The sequence below is a fragment of the Sphaerodactylus townsendi genome, linkage group LG12 (assembly GCF_021028975.2).
Source record: "Sphaerodactylus townsendi isolate TG3544 linkage group LG12, MPM_Stown_v2.3, whole genome shotgun sequence".
Taxonomy (NCBI): Eukaryota; Metazoa; Chordata; class Lepidosauria; order Squamata; family Sphaerodactylidae; genus Sphaerodactylus; species Sphaerodactylus townsendi.
This window is the reverse complement of record NC_059436.1, coordinates 41,294,905-41,310,812: the sequence shown is the minus strand read 5'-3', so window position 1 is coordinate 41,310,812 and position 15,908 is coordinate 41,294,905. Positions and strand designations below refer to the sequence as shown.

At 44.7% G+C, this 15,908-nt stretch overlaps 2 protein-coding genes across 3 annotated transcripts in view; both read left to right on the top strand.

The window, feature by feature from the left end:
• WHRN (whirlin) overlaps positions 1-5,523 on the top strand; it is a 130,443-nt gene extending 124,920 nt beyond the window's left edge. For both annotated transcript variants that reach the window (XM_048513475.1, XM_048513474.1), the window contains 3 exons: positions 689-867; positions 2,780-2,902; positions 4,577-5,523. In XM_048513475.1, coding sequence (XP_048369432.1) covers positions 689-867; positions 2,780-2,902; positions 4,577-4,759 — 485 coding nt within the window. In that variant the 3' untranslated portion in view covers positions 4,760-5,523. The remainder of the gene's footprint in view (positions 1-688; positions 868-2,779; positions 2,903-4,576) is intronic.
• Positions 5,524-7,153: 1,630 nt separating this feature from the next.
• AKNA (AT-hook transcription factor) overlaps positions 7,154-15,908 on the top strand; it is a 74,486-nt gene continuing 65,731 nt past the window's right edge. The window contains exon 1 of the mRNA XM_048512873.1: positions 7,154-7,295. The gene's annotated coding sequence lies outside the window, so the exon portion shown is untranslated. The remainder of the gene's footprint in view (positions 7,296-15,908) is intronic.

The following is a 15,908-nucleotide window of genomic DNA, read 5'->3' as shown; positions in this document are numbered from 1 at the left end:
TGCTTGGCATCATGGGAGCTACATGAACAACAGCCTTGTCTGCCAAATGCTGTACGAAGGGATAGGGATTGAAAAAGAAGAATAAGAAGAGTTTGGATTTATACCCCACCTTTCCCTCCTGTAAGGAGGCTCAAGGTGGCTTACAAGCTGCTGTCCCTTCCTCTCCCCACAACAGCCACCTTGTGAGGTAGGTGGGGCTGAGAGGGTTCCAAAGAACTGTGACTAGCCCAAGGTCACCCAGTAGGAATGTAGGAGTGCGGAAACGTATCTGGTTCACCAGATAAGCCTCTGCCATTCAGGTGGAGGAGTGGGGAATCAAACCTGGTTCTCCAGATTAGAATCCACCAGTTCTTAACCACTACACTACACTACGCTGGCTGACGGTGTGGGGGTGGGAGGGGCTTGAGTGTAAAAGCTGACTAGATCAAACCAACTGGGAGCACCCCAACTGTTTACCTCCATCCCAGCTAAGACTCTGATGGCACATGGCATAAAGTATACTCCTCACCTTCTCGCATGCTGCCAGCCCCAGCTTATCTTGGGTCTTGTCTCAGAGAACTGCTGTTGTTCCTCAAGCTGTACCTGCTTGCCTACCCTGCCTGAGGACTCTTCTGTGGGCCACAAATCTATGCTGGTTACAGGATCTCACCGGCCTGCTTCACTAACTGGCCTTGTCCTCTGTCCTTAGTATCCACGCTCTCTCAGCTCTCTGGCAGTGGGCAGACCCTCAGCGAAGACAGCGGCGTGGACATCGGGGACACAGAGCTGAACACCAAAGACAGGAGCCGGCTGCAGGGTCCTATCAAGGGCAGAAGCCCCCAGGAAGCACTGAGGAGCGACGGGAAGGCCGAGACAGGCCCCAAACCAGTAAGATATTGCTGGAAGCTCAGCCCATATAGATGACAGCTGAGGGAAGGGAAATGGAACTTCTCAGAGATGCAAATCCCTGCCATTTGCAGAGATGCAAACACTAGGGCTTCTTTCCAAAGCCAAGCTGAGATATTAGGGAATCTTCCTTGCATGATTTGTCTGTATTTCCTAACTCTGTGCACATTTGCTGCATATGTGAAGTTTACTGGTGCCTGTGTGGTTTCTGCCACAGCATTCAGCTACTGCCTCTGGGGTCAGTGAGACAGGGGAGAGGGGAACCAGTCAATTTCTGTTCCTCCACCATCTCCTGAGCCAGGAAAGGGAAGACCGCTCCAGAGTTCTTTGGAACAGCAGGGCTATCTTCTAAAACCACCTCCCATTTTTGGATAGAATTTATTTTTTTATTTTAATTTTTATTAGATTTCTACACTTCCCCTCCCCTTTTGGGCTCGGGGCAGTTCACACCCATAAAAACCAGGGGTGGAGCGGGGGGAATGGCACCCAGGGCACGTGTGCGCCCTGCACCCCTGTCACACCCCCGTCCACCCCACCCTGCCCCTGTGGAACGCCTTTTTCCTGCCAGCCACCTTTGGAATGCCTCAAGCCACGCCCCTCTATAGGTGGTGCGCGTCAGCCTTTAGCATGACATCATGCAATTTCTCCTCCTTGCTTTACGCTACGTCATTGATAGAAACACCATAAAATACAATAAACTCCAAGATGACAAATTCAGTTTAAAATCTAGACTTCCCCAACTGCTAAAATGGTGAGAACATCCCATTTCCAATGAGTTCAGAAAGATCTTTAAAAAGAGGAGGGGGTGTAAAACAAGAAATTACCACCTGATGGGGGGGTTGCAGCAGGAAGAGGGGGGGGGCCAGAGATGGTAGCCGTTGCTGCCTCAACTGCATGCCTCCTGGCACAACTCCATCTTACAGACCCTGCAGAACTGCATTAGATCCTGTACAGCCCTGATCTCATCAAACAGAGCATTCTAATTGGGGCCAAAAAGGCCCTGGCTGAGGCTAGCTGGGCTTCCTTCCAGCCAGGGACAACAAGTCAATTATTACTCAATGAATAGAGTGTCCATTGGGGGACATAACAGGAGACACAGTCTCACAGGTACACTGGTCCCAGAGGGCTTTGTACATCCCTTTCCCCCTCCTCCTTAGCCATACCTGCTTTAAAGCTTCCCCCCATATCCCATAAGGAGACATTCAGCATGACCCTGCTTGGGTAGTCCCTTTGCCACATCTCATCCGACTTCAGACTGCTGTTTTTATAGCAGTCCAGTAGAAAAGGAAGTGCTGATGTTTTTAGGTACACCCCTCAGATGTTTCGAGTGTAAATTTGAAAGTGTAAATGCAATAACGGTGAGATGAGAAGCAATTTTACCTCACTGGGAAGCTCAGTGGACAGCAGCAATCGACTGGTCAAGTTATATAATTAACCTCATTGATATGGCAGCCAGTTAAAGACAGGGTGGAAGCTAAGAAGTGTTAAAGATGCATTTGGCCACTAGATGGCAGCATGGTCCACGTTTTAATTTTCCAACAACCAAGAGAAGGAATTTACACCTACCTGGAATTAGAAGGTTTCATTCTAAAAGTCCCATTTCTTGATCCAGTGTGGATGACAACTACTATATTTACTCAGGGGGTGAGAGAAATCCATCCATGTGCATTATTTTCTTTAGGATTTGGGGCTGCAATCTCAAACTTGTTAATCAGGAAGGCAATCTCATTTTATATAGCAGGACTTTCTCCCAAGTAAACATGCATGGATCAAGCTGAGAAGGATAATCATTTGCTAAGGGAAGGTTACTCATAAAGCCGGATGGTGGAGAAGGAATTTGAATGCGCATTTCACCATGTGGGACATCTCTTTTTCTCTTCTGCCTCCTACACAGCCAGGCCTCCTGGAACCAACATCCCATCTGATCCGGGTGACAAAGACTGCACCAACCCTAGGAATTGCCATTGAGGGGGGAGCCAACACTCGGCAGCCCCTGCCTCGAATAGTGACCATACAGGTAAGAGAGAAGGGAGCGGGTGAATTCCCATGTTGCCCCTGCAGGCAATAAAAAAATCTCCTCCCCCCCTCCAGCTCTCACCTGCCAATTGGCAACTCTACTCATAGCCATAGTAGTGGGAGATTTACTGCCTATGAATATGGAAGTTCCCTTTAATTGTCATGGCTCATATCTATCAGTGGGCCTCTTTTCCATGAGTTGCCTAATCCCCCTTTAAAGCTACCTGTGCTGGTGGGCGTCTCTACATTTTGAGTGGGGGGTGGGGGGGTTACAAATTTTATACCCTGTCTTTCTGTCCTCGCAAGGGTGGCCAAAGTAACTAACAAATTAAAACATACATAATTAAATCACATTTCAAACCTGTAAAACCAACTTAACACATGCATCATTAAAACTTTTAAAAAGCATTAAAATATATACAAGGACATTAAAACAGGAATTCAAATAATGGCCAGGAAAGGCAAATGAAGGAAGGCCAAACGAAACCACAAAAGGGCTAGCATTGCACCACTACATCCATTGACAGTGAATATACAAATTAATTACTGAAAAAGACTCTCTTTTATCTCTCCTAAATCTATGGCCCATCTGTTTCATCAAGACCACCTGCTTCCAAACCCTGCTTTTTCAGTCCCCAAATCTCCATTGCTTGTTTGCTTCTTTTCTGTTTCCTCACATGGAAATGTAAATAACATATGAAAAATAAGTATCCGTCAACAGCATTCACACATCTACCAGTCCTCAATGTGCACTCCATATACATATTTAAGGACTGCGTTGTCCACATAAGGAGCTGGATCCAGTGGCGCCTGAGCTCGCTCAATTAGTAGTGCATCATCTGCAGCGAAGCAAAAACCCTTTGATTTGCATTTCCACAAAATTACAATACTCAGAGGGGAGCAACTGAGTGTAAAAGCCAATGGTTCCCATGATTTGATTTAATTTGGGTTTGAAGTGTGGTTGGAAGAAATAGCTTCTGCTCTGCCCCGCATGCATAGAAAAGGTCGTAGGGGTTCAATTACTTTCATTCAGTGAAAGCAGATGGCAAGGAGCACTTGGATCATTTCCATTTCTGCAAGGGAGATTTTCCATGGGGTCCCTCCCAAATGCCATATTGGTTGCATATAACACACGCACACCCTTGAGTAAATGGGAGATTTGGAAGGTGAATTTTATGGCATTATACCCCAGGCTCCACCCCCTAATCTCCAGGAATCTCCAGGAATTTCCCAACCTAGAATTGGCAACCAGAGCCCAAACTATACGTGCTTTTGAATGTGTCAGATCGTTAAAAGGTACCAGACCATTGTGCACTTTCAATTCAGGTAAATATATGAAGATCCCTTTTGCAGAACCCATCTATTGCTCTGGCCACCAGTGGCTCTGCTAGGGTCTTTCCCAACACCTGGGGTGTTTGAACTGACAATGCCAAGGATTGTGAACCTGGGAATTCCTGCACACCGAGCAAATACACTTCAGCAGAGTTGTGGTTTCTCCCCTTCACCCAAGGAAAATATACGCAGCTGCTAAAGAACTATCCCCTCTTCTCTGACCTTTATTGCTTATCAATCTTTTGGGCAAACTTCATCGCAATTGGCTCATCCAAACAAGCTGAAACCAACTCTCAGTGTTGGCTCCTTCTATATCTTTTTCTCTTTCTGTAACCCTCTGCAGCGAGGAGGCTCTGCCCACAACTGCGGGAAGCTGAAGGTAGGTCATGTGATCCTGGAGGTGAATGGCATGGCCCTACGGGGGAAGGAGCACCGCGAGGCCGCCCGCATCATCGCCGAGGCCTTTAAGACGAAGGAGAAGGACTATGTCGATTTCCTGGTCACCGAGTTTAACATTGGGCTTTAGGAACGAGACAGTGCAGGGCTCCGAAGCGGAGAGAGAGAGAAAGGGGGTTTCAAGAAGGCTCTGACGCAACATGTGAGCATACGTGCAACGTCACAACACCTGGATAACTCCCACACACAGGTCAGCAGCACATAAATGGAACCCGTAAGCGCAGGACACACGTGGATGTCCAAAGCAGCAGATTTGGGGTTGGTGTAATGCTGCTGAGTCCCTGCTGAGATACCCCACTCCCAGTCTGAACAGGCTGGTAGGAAAGTTTGGGGGAAATCAAGGGCAATAAAGGAGATAACAATTCCTTCCATAGATCACCTTTGCCTGGTTGGTAAACCGTGGTTCAATGTCCCATCCTGCGCCCCTTTATTCCTGTGTTAGAGTGACTTGGCCAGGCACCTGTCCAAAAACGCTGCTGGCCCATTTAAACCCCCTTCCCCACTGCTAGTCCATACAAAAACACTATGTAGCTGCTACAGAGAACCAATAAAGGAAGAGGGGGAGGAGCCATACATTGCCCTGCCCCCTCCTTCCAGATGCTACTAGAGAAGGGTGTATCCACAAGGGGGCAGCACTTGTAAGGGTAGGGGCCCAGGCTCTTTGGTGGATTTAATCCATCTGGCCCAACTAACCTGAGGTTCTTACATTCTGCCTTCCCATTCATTCATCCAGCAATGGAGAATATCTTGTAAATGGCCAGCAATGTCATTGTATTTATATATATGAAAGAGCTTGGGCTTTTAATTTTTCAATAAACGAAACATATTAGAAAAGGCGAGTGGTGTTTTTTTTACATATTTATTTATTGCAGGAACAGGCATTCAAAGCCCAGGCAAGTGAGGGCACCTGGAGGCCCATCAGAGGGATCTTGTACTGGCTAAATGGCTGTTCTGTGAATCAGCATGCTGTTGGTTCGAGTCTTGCCACCATCAACAGCTCACTAATAGAGCTTCCTCAAGCTTCACACCCTTGTGCTCAACCTCCCAACTGCAACATCAGTATTGCAGCATGACAGAGGCATAGCAAGGGGAGAAAGCGCCCGGTGCACTGGTACGTCTTCCGCCCCTGCCACGCCCCAGAATGTCCCCTCCCCAGAATGCTCCTGCCCCGGAACGCCCTTGCCACAGGGGCATACATCCTGTGCATTGCACACACCCCTGGCCCCTTGGAGTTACACCTCTGCCACATGATCTTCTCTGTTGTCCAAAAGATGCGTGTGGAGTGGTTTCAATGTTCAAAAAACCCCTATTGGCACTAACAAGGCTGCAAAAGGTGTAAAAGAACCATGTGCCACTCTCATTTGTTAAAAGACTGCAGATACCTTTGAAGTGATCTTCCTGGGGGGCCCTCTGCCAGGCCTCAGGAGATGCCCCACAATGCTGCCCTTCAATGCCAGCCTTGAGAAGCGACATATATTGTGCATACTAAAAACAAGTAGCATTGAGTTATTTGGGGCTTTCTCCCAGGAAAGGTCCACAGGTCTGCAGCTGTGCTCATTTATTCTGGACATCTAAGAAATACGCTGAACTTGGTTTTTAAATAATATTATTGTCCTTCACTTACAACCCACTAGAACATAAGAACTAGCCTGCTGGATCAGACCAGAGTCCATCTAGTCCAGCACTCTGCTACTCACAGTGGCCCACCAGGTGCCTTTGGGAACTCACATGCAGGATGTGAAAAACTATATTGTGTCACTATATAACTACCTAAAAACACTTGACAACTGGCATTTTTGTGAAGGGCAATAAAACCGCTCATCTACGCTGCAGCAGGGATTCTGCCCACGTGCGCAAGAGAGGTAAAACTTGGACGCCTTTTGCTTTTAAAACATTGAGCCTAGTTGTTACATGAGTCCCCTAGATCTTAGACTCCTTCCGCACATGCAGAATAATGCACTTTCAATCCACCTTCAATGAACTTGACAGCTGGATTTTACTGGGCAGAATAGCAAAATCCTCTTGCAAACAATTGTGAAAGTGGATTGAAAGTGCATTATTCTGTATGTGCGGAAGGGACCTTAGTTCAACACTGACCAATACACACCATTGGTTTAAGAGTAATCCCTTTGGAAACCAGTGGGACTTATTTATGCGTAATCGGGGGAGGAGGGGGCTGGGGTGGGTCAGGGCTGTCACGTGCTTTGCAGATCAAAGCTAGAATCCCCACCGTTCCGAGCAGCTCTGATTGGTCCCTTCGCCCAGTGTTATGCAAATAGAACGCCTTAACGCGGAACCGTCTGGCAGCTGCTGCAGCTGTGCCTTTAGCAGTGTCCTGCTTTATGCTAATGAAGGCCGGACTTTGATTGGCCTAGAGGGCTTCGAATTATGCTAATACCCTGGTGGCTCCTCCTCCCCTCCATCCCCAGCCATCTGCCTAGCTGCGTTTTGGAGACTATTGTTAGCGGCTAAGTTGCAACTCCAGGAAACTGACTAAGAAGGGCGGGAGAGATTTTCCCTTTTCTTTTCGTGCATTGAAGTTGAAGTTGCGGCTGGAGGGACAGAAGAAACTTTGATGGGGGAGAGAAACGGCTCAGCACAACCAGGTGAGCAGCTGTCTGGTGCAGGGTCCATCTCGACCCTGTTCTGTCCCCCGCACCCCTGCCCCTATAGTCTGCTCTTTTCTGTATTTATGTGCTGGCGGGAGATCGGGGCTGGGACAGGCTCTGCATGGGAAAGAATTAGGAGCCGAAGAAATCCCACTTCAGTTTATGTAGCAACTGTTAGATCCCCGTTTTCTATCTGTGAAGATCTCCCCTTTTTGGAAAGATCTGCCCACGTGCGCAAGAGAGGTAAAACTTGGACGCCTTTCGCTTTTAAAACATCGAGCCTAGTTGTTACATGCACGTGATTTCAAGGCAAATGATTTCAACAAGCCAGATCCTAAATAAAGGAACCGTTAAAAGAGTTAAAGAACGTAGTTAGTTAAGGAGAGTCCACGAGTGCGTGTGTTTTTGCCTAGGCTGGAATCGAACCATAGTTGCTGTGGATACGTCTTGGGAAAAGAGGCATCGCCCGCTGTGAAGTTTTGTTAGTTTCAAGTTCGCTAAGCAACGGAGAACAGGGCTACAGGCCCGGAAGCGAATCGACTGCGGCTCCTTGCAAAGGCTGCCCTTCTTTCGCAGAAGTTATTTGAGTGGAAGAGTGGCAGAAAGGGATAGAAAAAAAGCCCCTCTTACCTGCTTACCAGGTAGAGTTAATGCCAAGATACGCTTATCTGAGAATCCGGCTTGATTTCCTGAAAAGTCAGAAACTCAATCTAGTGACCCAGTGGCATGCAAGTTTTCCAGTTCCCCCAAACTCTTCAGCTAGCTAGATGCTACAAAATGGGAAAGGGGAGTTTTACATGTTCTGGTTGTGGTGGGCTGTGTGGCCGTGGTCTGGTAGATCTTGTTCCTAACATTTCGCCTGCATCTGTGGCTGTCATCTTCAGAGGTGTATCACAGAGGGAAATCTGTTACAGACTTTTGGAGACTATTCAAAATCAAAATCTAATTTTAAAAAGTACATTGGGAAGGCGTTATTAGGCATGACAGACGAGTACGCTGCTGCTGCTTCTGTTACAGATAGACTCTCACAGCAGTGGGGTGCTCTCCACTGGAACCAGCCGAAGTTCCCCCCCAAACTCTTCAGCTAGCTAGATGCTGCTAAAATGGGGAAAAGGAGTTTTACATGTTCTGGCTGTGGCGGGCTGTGTGGTCGTGGTTCAGAGATCTTTGTTCCTAACATTTCGCATCGCATGCTCATCTTCAGAGGTAACATCACAGAGGGAAATCTGTTACAGACTTTTGGAGACTATTCAAAATCAAAATCTAATTTTAAAAAGTACATTGGGAAGGCGTTATTAGGCATGACAGACGAGTACGCTGCTGCTGCTTCTGTTACAGATAGACTCTCACAGCAGTGGGGTGCTCTCCACTGGAACCAGCCATGATGCAGTGATGCTGGGAGAAAGGATCTCCTGCGCATTAAGTCCTCCTTTATCTCATGTCCCTTTGCACCAATTTAAGGGTTATAGAGCAGAATTTGGTAATATAGCTTTCTTGTAAAATTAGAACTGCTGCCTCTCTTTTGTGGGAATTATTAACTGATTGTAGTTAGGGTATTTTTGCTCAGTGCAGCTGAGCACATACACTTCTCTCTTGCTTGATCAGTCACACAAGTGCTAACTTTTTTAATCAATTGATTGTGTGCATATATGAATATAAGCAATCATTTTAAAGTAAGGTGAAGCTTCCTTTGTTTTTAGGTGGTGCGTATTCCCACCTGTCTAAGAGGGAGAATGCTTTCAAAGTGATGCTTGTCATCTGCATTTTTTTAAAAAAAAATCCTTTAACTTTATAACTCAGTGCATAAAAAAACTGTTACCTGGTTAAATGTGGCGGCAAAATTTAACCTGCTGGCAATACCATCCTTTTGCAATTACCCCCTTCAGAGTCCTTTGAAGTCAGGGGTCTTAGAACTCTGTTGCAATACTTTTAGAAAGTTGGAACTGAAGAGCTGTTTTAGGACTTGTAGCTGTCCAGTGTGAAGATTTTTTTCCTTATTTTGTGGCAGAGCTCCGTACCCTGCCCCAAAAACCATATCAAAAGCTACTTCAGCAACTCTGCTGATATCAAATACAGGTTGCCCTGCAGGGTGGAGGGAGAAATCAGGCTGCTGTTGAAGAAACCTAACCCCAGTGGACATGTTGGAATGATTCCTTGGAGAATGTTCTGCAGGCAAAGATAGTAAAATAATCCTGGAACAGGGGCCATATTATCCATAAGGCCAATTAGGCTGAAGCCTAGGAGCCCTGCAGGGACTAGGCGGCCATCTTTTTTTTTTGGCTAAGGCACTGTTATCAGCACCCTAGGGCTTCAGCCTTTCTGACAGGTGTTGACTGAGTGAGCAAGTTGCAAGGCACACTCGTAGTCAGCTCAGGTTCGTTTGGAGTCAGTGTGGGGGGAGGAGACAGTGGGTCAGTAACACAATGGTGTCAGGGTTGTGATGTCATGCCGCTTCCTCCCTTATGACACCTCCCTGAGAAGTACAGTCTAGTCATGACCTTGATTGCATGTGAGTGAGTAAAATTGTGAGTAAAATTCTTCAGGAGTCCCTCAAAAATGGATAGAGGACTATATATTGTGGTCTAGCACCTACCATACTTGGACCAGGTTGTCAGCTGTAGTGAAGTAAAAGATTGACGTGCAGGAGGGGGCCCAAAGTACCTGAAAGCGTAGGAGCCCAACTAGGGTTAATAAAGCCCTGCCTGGGAAATTAATTAGTGAGTATTCCCATTTTACAGATGAGCAACTGAGGCTGAGAAAGGCTTGTTTGGAATTTGTCTTTGATAACAAGGTTTTGTCTTAGAAGCGGCATGAAGTCCAGACACATATATGCAGAATATGATTCCCTCAGTACAGAACTGAAGTTTCTGGGGTACTGTGTGGTTTCCGGGCTGCTAGAACACGGCCATACAGCCCGGAAACCACACAGCGCCCCAGTGATTCCGGCCGTGAAAGCCTTCGACAATAAACTGAAGTTTCATTTGTGGTGTATCTTTAGAGATTAGATGACTTTCTTAGGAGAGTTAGATAATGTTTGGGCTGCTGCATTCTTCTCACTTTAGAAGTTGAAACTGAAGAGGTTGAATGGGTTTTGTGAATGCTCTGTGAGTGAACTCTCTTTATGCTTACTCTTAAGTCAGCATAAAGAGATTTTGAGGGGAGTTCTATTCAGAGTGAGCTAGTGCAGGGGTCTGCAACCTGTGGCTCTCCAGATGTTTATGAACTACAATTCCCATCAGCCCCTGGTGGGAATTGTAGTCCATAAACATCTGGAGAGCCGCAGGTTGCAGACCCCTGAGCTAGTGAATGGCCAAGTGGAATAAGCTCCATTCTCCAGTAGTTTTAATATACTCTGATTGAGGGGCAAAGGAATCTATCTGTATTGAGTCCCTGGTGTAAACAAAACAGTCACACTAAAGACACTCATGGGTTGCTATTTTGATTTCTCTGAAGGGAATCCACACTCAGATACTGAGCAGGGAAGCTAATGAGAGTTGTCGGATTTTAATAGAGAAAAGAGAGGAAAGTTACTTTCTGTGAGTTAGAAGTAATTTCTGCTCTGGAGGGCAATATGTGGGCAAGACATATCTAGTTAAGGGACTACCTTGAAAATCGGTGTGAGGAGAATCGTTTTGGAAAACTTACCTGACGGTAAACAAGACTTTCTGATTTAAAAAGGGGGGGGACACAATAGTTTTTCACATCTACTTATGTGCTTATATCTGTGTATAACTGCCTGATTGTAACAGCTGAAAGAAACTTAGCTAGGGAGCAGAACTGTAACCAAATAAGAAGTGAGGTCGATCAAAAGTATCCCTCCTGCAGTTTGTATTTCCAAGCCTGATAGAATTGTTCAGCTTTAGAAGTGGCTTCATTGCAGTAAATCAAGACTTTAAGGCCCCTTCTGCACACGCAAAATAATGCGTTTTCAAACCACTTTCACAACTGTTTGCAAGTGGATTTTGCTATTCTGCACAGCTTTAAAGAGCACTGAAAACAGTTTGAAAGTGCATTATTCTGCATGTGCAGAATGAGCCTTAGAATCTAAGAAGAGCTTGCTTTACTTAATTTTTAATATTTGATTCTTGTGCAAATTTATATATGTTTGTTAACCATTTCAATCATTACAATAAACTCATTAAATTCTATACAATCCAGTCAGCATATCGTAATGTACAATATGTAAGGTTAATGCTTATATGAAATATACATATGAATATATAAATTATAAATGCATTAGCTTGAACAAATTTGAAACAAAGATCAAAAGAAGGAGTTACCTTGCTATTTAAAAAACAAACAGAAAAAAACAAAACACCAAGTCTTATACAATAAATCCAATATTCCATAAAATATATACTTCATAAATGTCAACAACATTGCACAAACCAATTATATTCCCATATTTATTTAAATATTTTATTAACAAGCCCCAAGTTTTATTAAACTTTTCGGGATTGTTTCTTATTTTCCAAGTCAGTCTGTCAATAGACATTACGGATGTTATTTTCTTTTCCCATTCTTTCACTTGATTTCCATATTTTTGCGATCTCTATTTTTTACAATTGTTACTAAGAGGAATAAGTTAATATTAATTATTACTTTGTTGCTGGACATCCCTAGAATTATTTCAGGATGTCTTGCTATTTTTGTGTGAAACATTTTATCTAAAATGTCAATTATCTTATCCCAAAAGGTTTGTATTTGACAGCATTCCCACCACACGTGGATGAAGGAGGCCACTTTCTTTGTTGTATTTTGTATTGACAAAAATTGTAAATAAAATACAATCCAGGAGAGTATACTTAAGGTAGCTGAGACTACTTTGATCTTGTCAGATCTTGGAATCTAGGCAGGGTTGACCCTGGTTGGTATTTGCATGGCAACCCTTTTCAACCTTTTCCTGAGCGACTTACCATCAGCCTTAACGGGAACCACCACAGTGTTCTAAACTAGGGACAAGGTATTTCACACTATATACTGACTCCATTACTGTCCTTTTATCCTGTTCTAAGGTCGACTTAATAGACTGCTGAATAGGTGTGGAGAATACTGTGTAGACAATTTTGTTATCAACTACCAAAAAACTAAGATTTTAGTTTTGCCAAACGCCATATAAAAAGCAATAAATAAATTAACACGGTGCCAGTAGAGCAGGTCAGTCGATATAGATACCTGGGAATAATTTTTTCCTATAATCTCTGGTTACCCCATGTGCTGCTATGGCAGCTGCTACTGCTAACAGCTTTCATGCCATTGTGCGCTTCTTTATTATGGAGGGCCATGCCCTGTTCCAGCAGCAGTCAAAGTTTTTAATTCAAAAAATAGAAGCTCTCAGTTGCTATATGGTGTCTCCCATTTGTTGAACGCAGTGGATGACTCCTTGAATATGGTTCAACTCAAAATTTTTTTTCAGAAAATCATGGGCCTTCCAAATCATACAGTGCTGCCTCTGCTTAGAACTGGGCCACAAAATTGGTCTACAGGGCTTGGTTATCGAGAGCCTTTAAATTCTATTGCACTTGCATTATAATGATAATGGGCACTCTGGTTCACCTTAATAATTATCAGATACCCAGAGTAATTCATGGTTCTCGCTGATAGAGAGGAAGATCGAGTCAATTGAGGTGTACCCCTTTGACTCCCCTTCTAACTTTAACTTGTTCAGAGTCGATATAGATTATTGGAAACAAAGGTTGTTGGTAGAATGGAACTGCTTAATCCCTGGCAGCGTAGGAAGACTTGTTCACCTTTGCATCTATATTTCCATTCCCTTGCAAACTCCAACAGAATGGCCTCCCATTCATCATCTGACCAATCCAGATCAGAGAAGAGTTTTTTCACTCACGCCTAATGTTTTCCTTCTGCCATACCACGAGGTAGATATAACCTAGAAATGTGCAAAAGGGTGTGTCTATGTGGTGCAAATCAATTAGAAACATTAACTCCTACCACTCATTCCGTTGTCCTAAATCGGCAAGTATTAGAGTCAAATACTCCAGGTTGCTTTCTATGATACCTAGCGAGCTGGATGAACTAAGCAGACTATTGTTCTTATTAAATAATTCTGATGCTACATTCTGTGAAATGGCTGCGAACTTTCTGCTGGAAATATCCCACAAGCAACAGTATATATGAATCAACTTAAGTTGTTATATGTTGCAAGTTTGTATTTTGATGCGATTTAGATGTGATTTTATACTTTTTATACTGTTTATGCCAAATAAAGGCTAAATGTAATGTAAGGTATTTGCATGGGAGACCACCAAAGAAATACCAGAGTCACTACACAGAGACAGGCAGTGGCAAACTCACCTGTGAATATAACTTGTCTTGAAAACCTCAAGGGGTTGCCATAAGTTGGGGAAACAAACAAACTGTCGAAGGCTTTCACAGCCAGATTCAACTGGTTCTGGTGGATTTTCCGGGCTATGTGGCCATAGTCTGGTGGATTTTGTTCCTAACGTTTTGCCTGCATCTGTGGCTGGCATCTTCAGAGGTGTATTACAGAGAAAAGCCTGTTTCACACTGTGAAACGGACTTTTCTCTGTGATACATCTCTGAAGATGCCAGCCACAGATGCAGGCGAAACATTAGGAACAAAATCCACCAGCATGGCCACACAGCCCGGAAAACCCACCAGAACCAAAAAACAAACTGCTTTGACCTTGATGTCATCAGATCAGCATAGTCAGCCCTGGGCTAGTATTTGGATGGGAGACCTCCAACAAATACCAGGGTAATGATTTGGAGGCAGGCAATGGCATACCATCTCTGAAGGGCAGAAACAAACAATCTGCTTAAATGTGCCAAATAATTATTTTTTTCTTGATCAGCAAACCCAGATGTTACAAGCCACATTTTTGTTTCTTCTATAACCAGATTCTCCCATGAACACTCTGTTCTTTGTATATCTTTTGCAGAGCTATCCTTTTTTTTAAATGTTGTTCTGTTGCTGCAGGCTGAAAATTTCACATGGGCCCCTGTCCTCAATCCTGTCTCATGAGCATCTTTTGAACACATCTGCACACATCTCCCCATGGGGCAAACTGTGAGTCAGGCTATTCATTTGAACAAAGCCTAACACACAAGCTCTTATACACTGAAGCTCAGGCCTCGAGAACTGAATTCAGTGATCTGCTTTTGCAGTGTGTAACACCACTGTTATCTGAGGAAGCAGTGGTTTTTTTAAAAAAAACGACAACAAAATACATGTGCATGCAATGCTTAACTTTAATGATCTCTGCCACAGTGCTCGCTGACTTGAATGGATTAGACAAGTCAAGAGAGGTCTATTTAAGACATGGTGGTGAAATGGAGCTTCCATGTAGAAAAACAGTGTATCTGAATACCAGTTGCTGGGGGAAGGGAGGCTTTGGCTTCTGTGTCTTGCTTGCAGACATTTTAGGAGAACCTGTTTGGGCAAAGGCTGCCATCTCTGAGCTGAGATACTCCTGGAGTTTTGGTAGAGGCTGGGGCTGGGGAGGGGCAAGAGGGCAGAGGAGGGGTCTTAGCAGTGTACAGTTCCATAGAATTCACCCTCCAAAGCTGACATTTCCTCCAGGGGAACTGATCTCTGTAATCTGGGGATCAGTTGTAATCCTGGGAGATCTTCAGGCTTCCCCTGGAGATTGGGAAGCCAAGCCTGGGCAGCATTGCTCTGATCCAGCAAGGCTCTTCTCAGAGTCTCTCATTTAAGAAGAAGAAGAAGAAGAGGGGTTTGGATTTATATCCCCCCTTTCTCTTCTGTAGGAGACTCAAAGGGGGTTGCAATCTCCTTGCCCTTCCCCCCTCACAACAAACACCCTGTGAGGTAGGTGGGGCTGAGAGAGCTCCGAGAAGCTGTGACTAGCCCAAGGTCACCCAGCTGGCGTGTGTGGGAGTGTACAGGCTAATCTGAATTCCCCAGATAAGCCTCCACAGCTCAAGCGGCAGAGCGGGGAATCAACCCCGGTTCCTCCAGATTAGATACACGATCTCTTAACCTCCTACGCCACTGCTGCTTCTTAACTCTGCATTCCACTGAGGGCTTTAATGTTTATATTGGCTTATAGTCATTTGTTATAGAAGTTCAATAATCCTCCCAATGAGAACTTTAGTGCATGCTTTTAATGTTTATTTTAAAAAAAATGTTTTTAGAATGAGAGGATGTGTGACTAACAGGAGGGTTTGCAGTTTTCAGTGAGAGCTGAAGTTCCAACTATCTGCAGACATTTGCAAAGGAGGTGGTTTGATATTTTGCTCATAGTTCTATCTTTAGAACGCAGCGGGGATTTTTTTAAAGAAACGGCTTGAAAAATGAGCAAATTAAAATGACCACAATGGCTTTGGAGGCTAATGACATCTCAGCAGTGGCGTAGGAAGTTAAGAGCTCGTGTATCTAATCTGGAGGAACCGGGTTTGATCCCCAGCTCTGCCGCCTGAGCTGTGGAGGCTTATCTGGGGAATTCAGATTAGCCTGTGCACTCCCACGCACACCAGCTGGGTGACCTTGGGCTAGTCACAGCTTCTCGCAGCTCTCTCAGTCCCACCTACCTCACAGGGTGTTTGTTGTGAGGGGGGAAGGGCAAGGAGATTGTAAGCTCATTTGAGTCTCCTACAGGAGAGAAA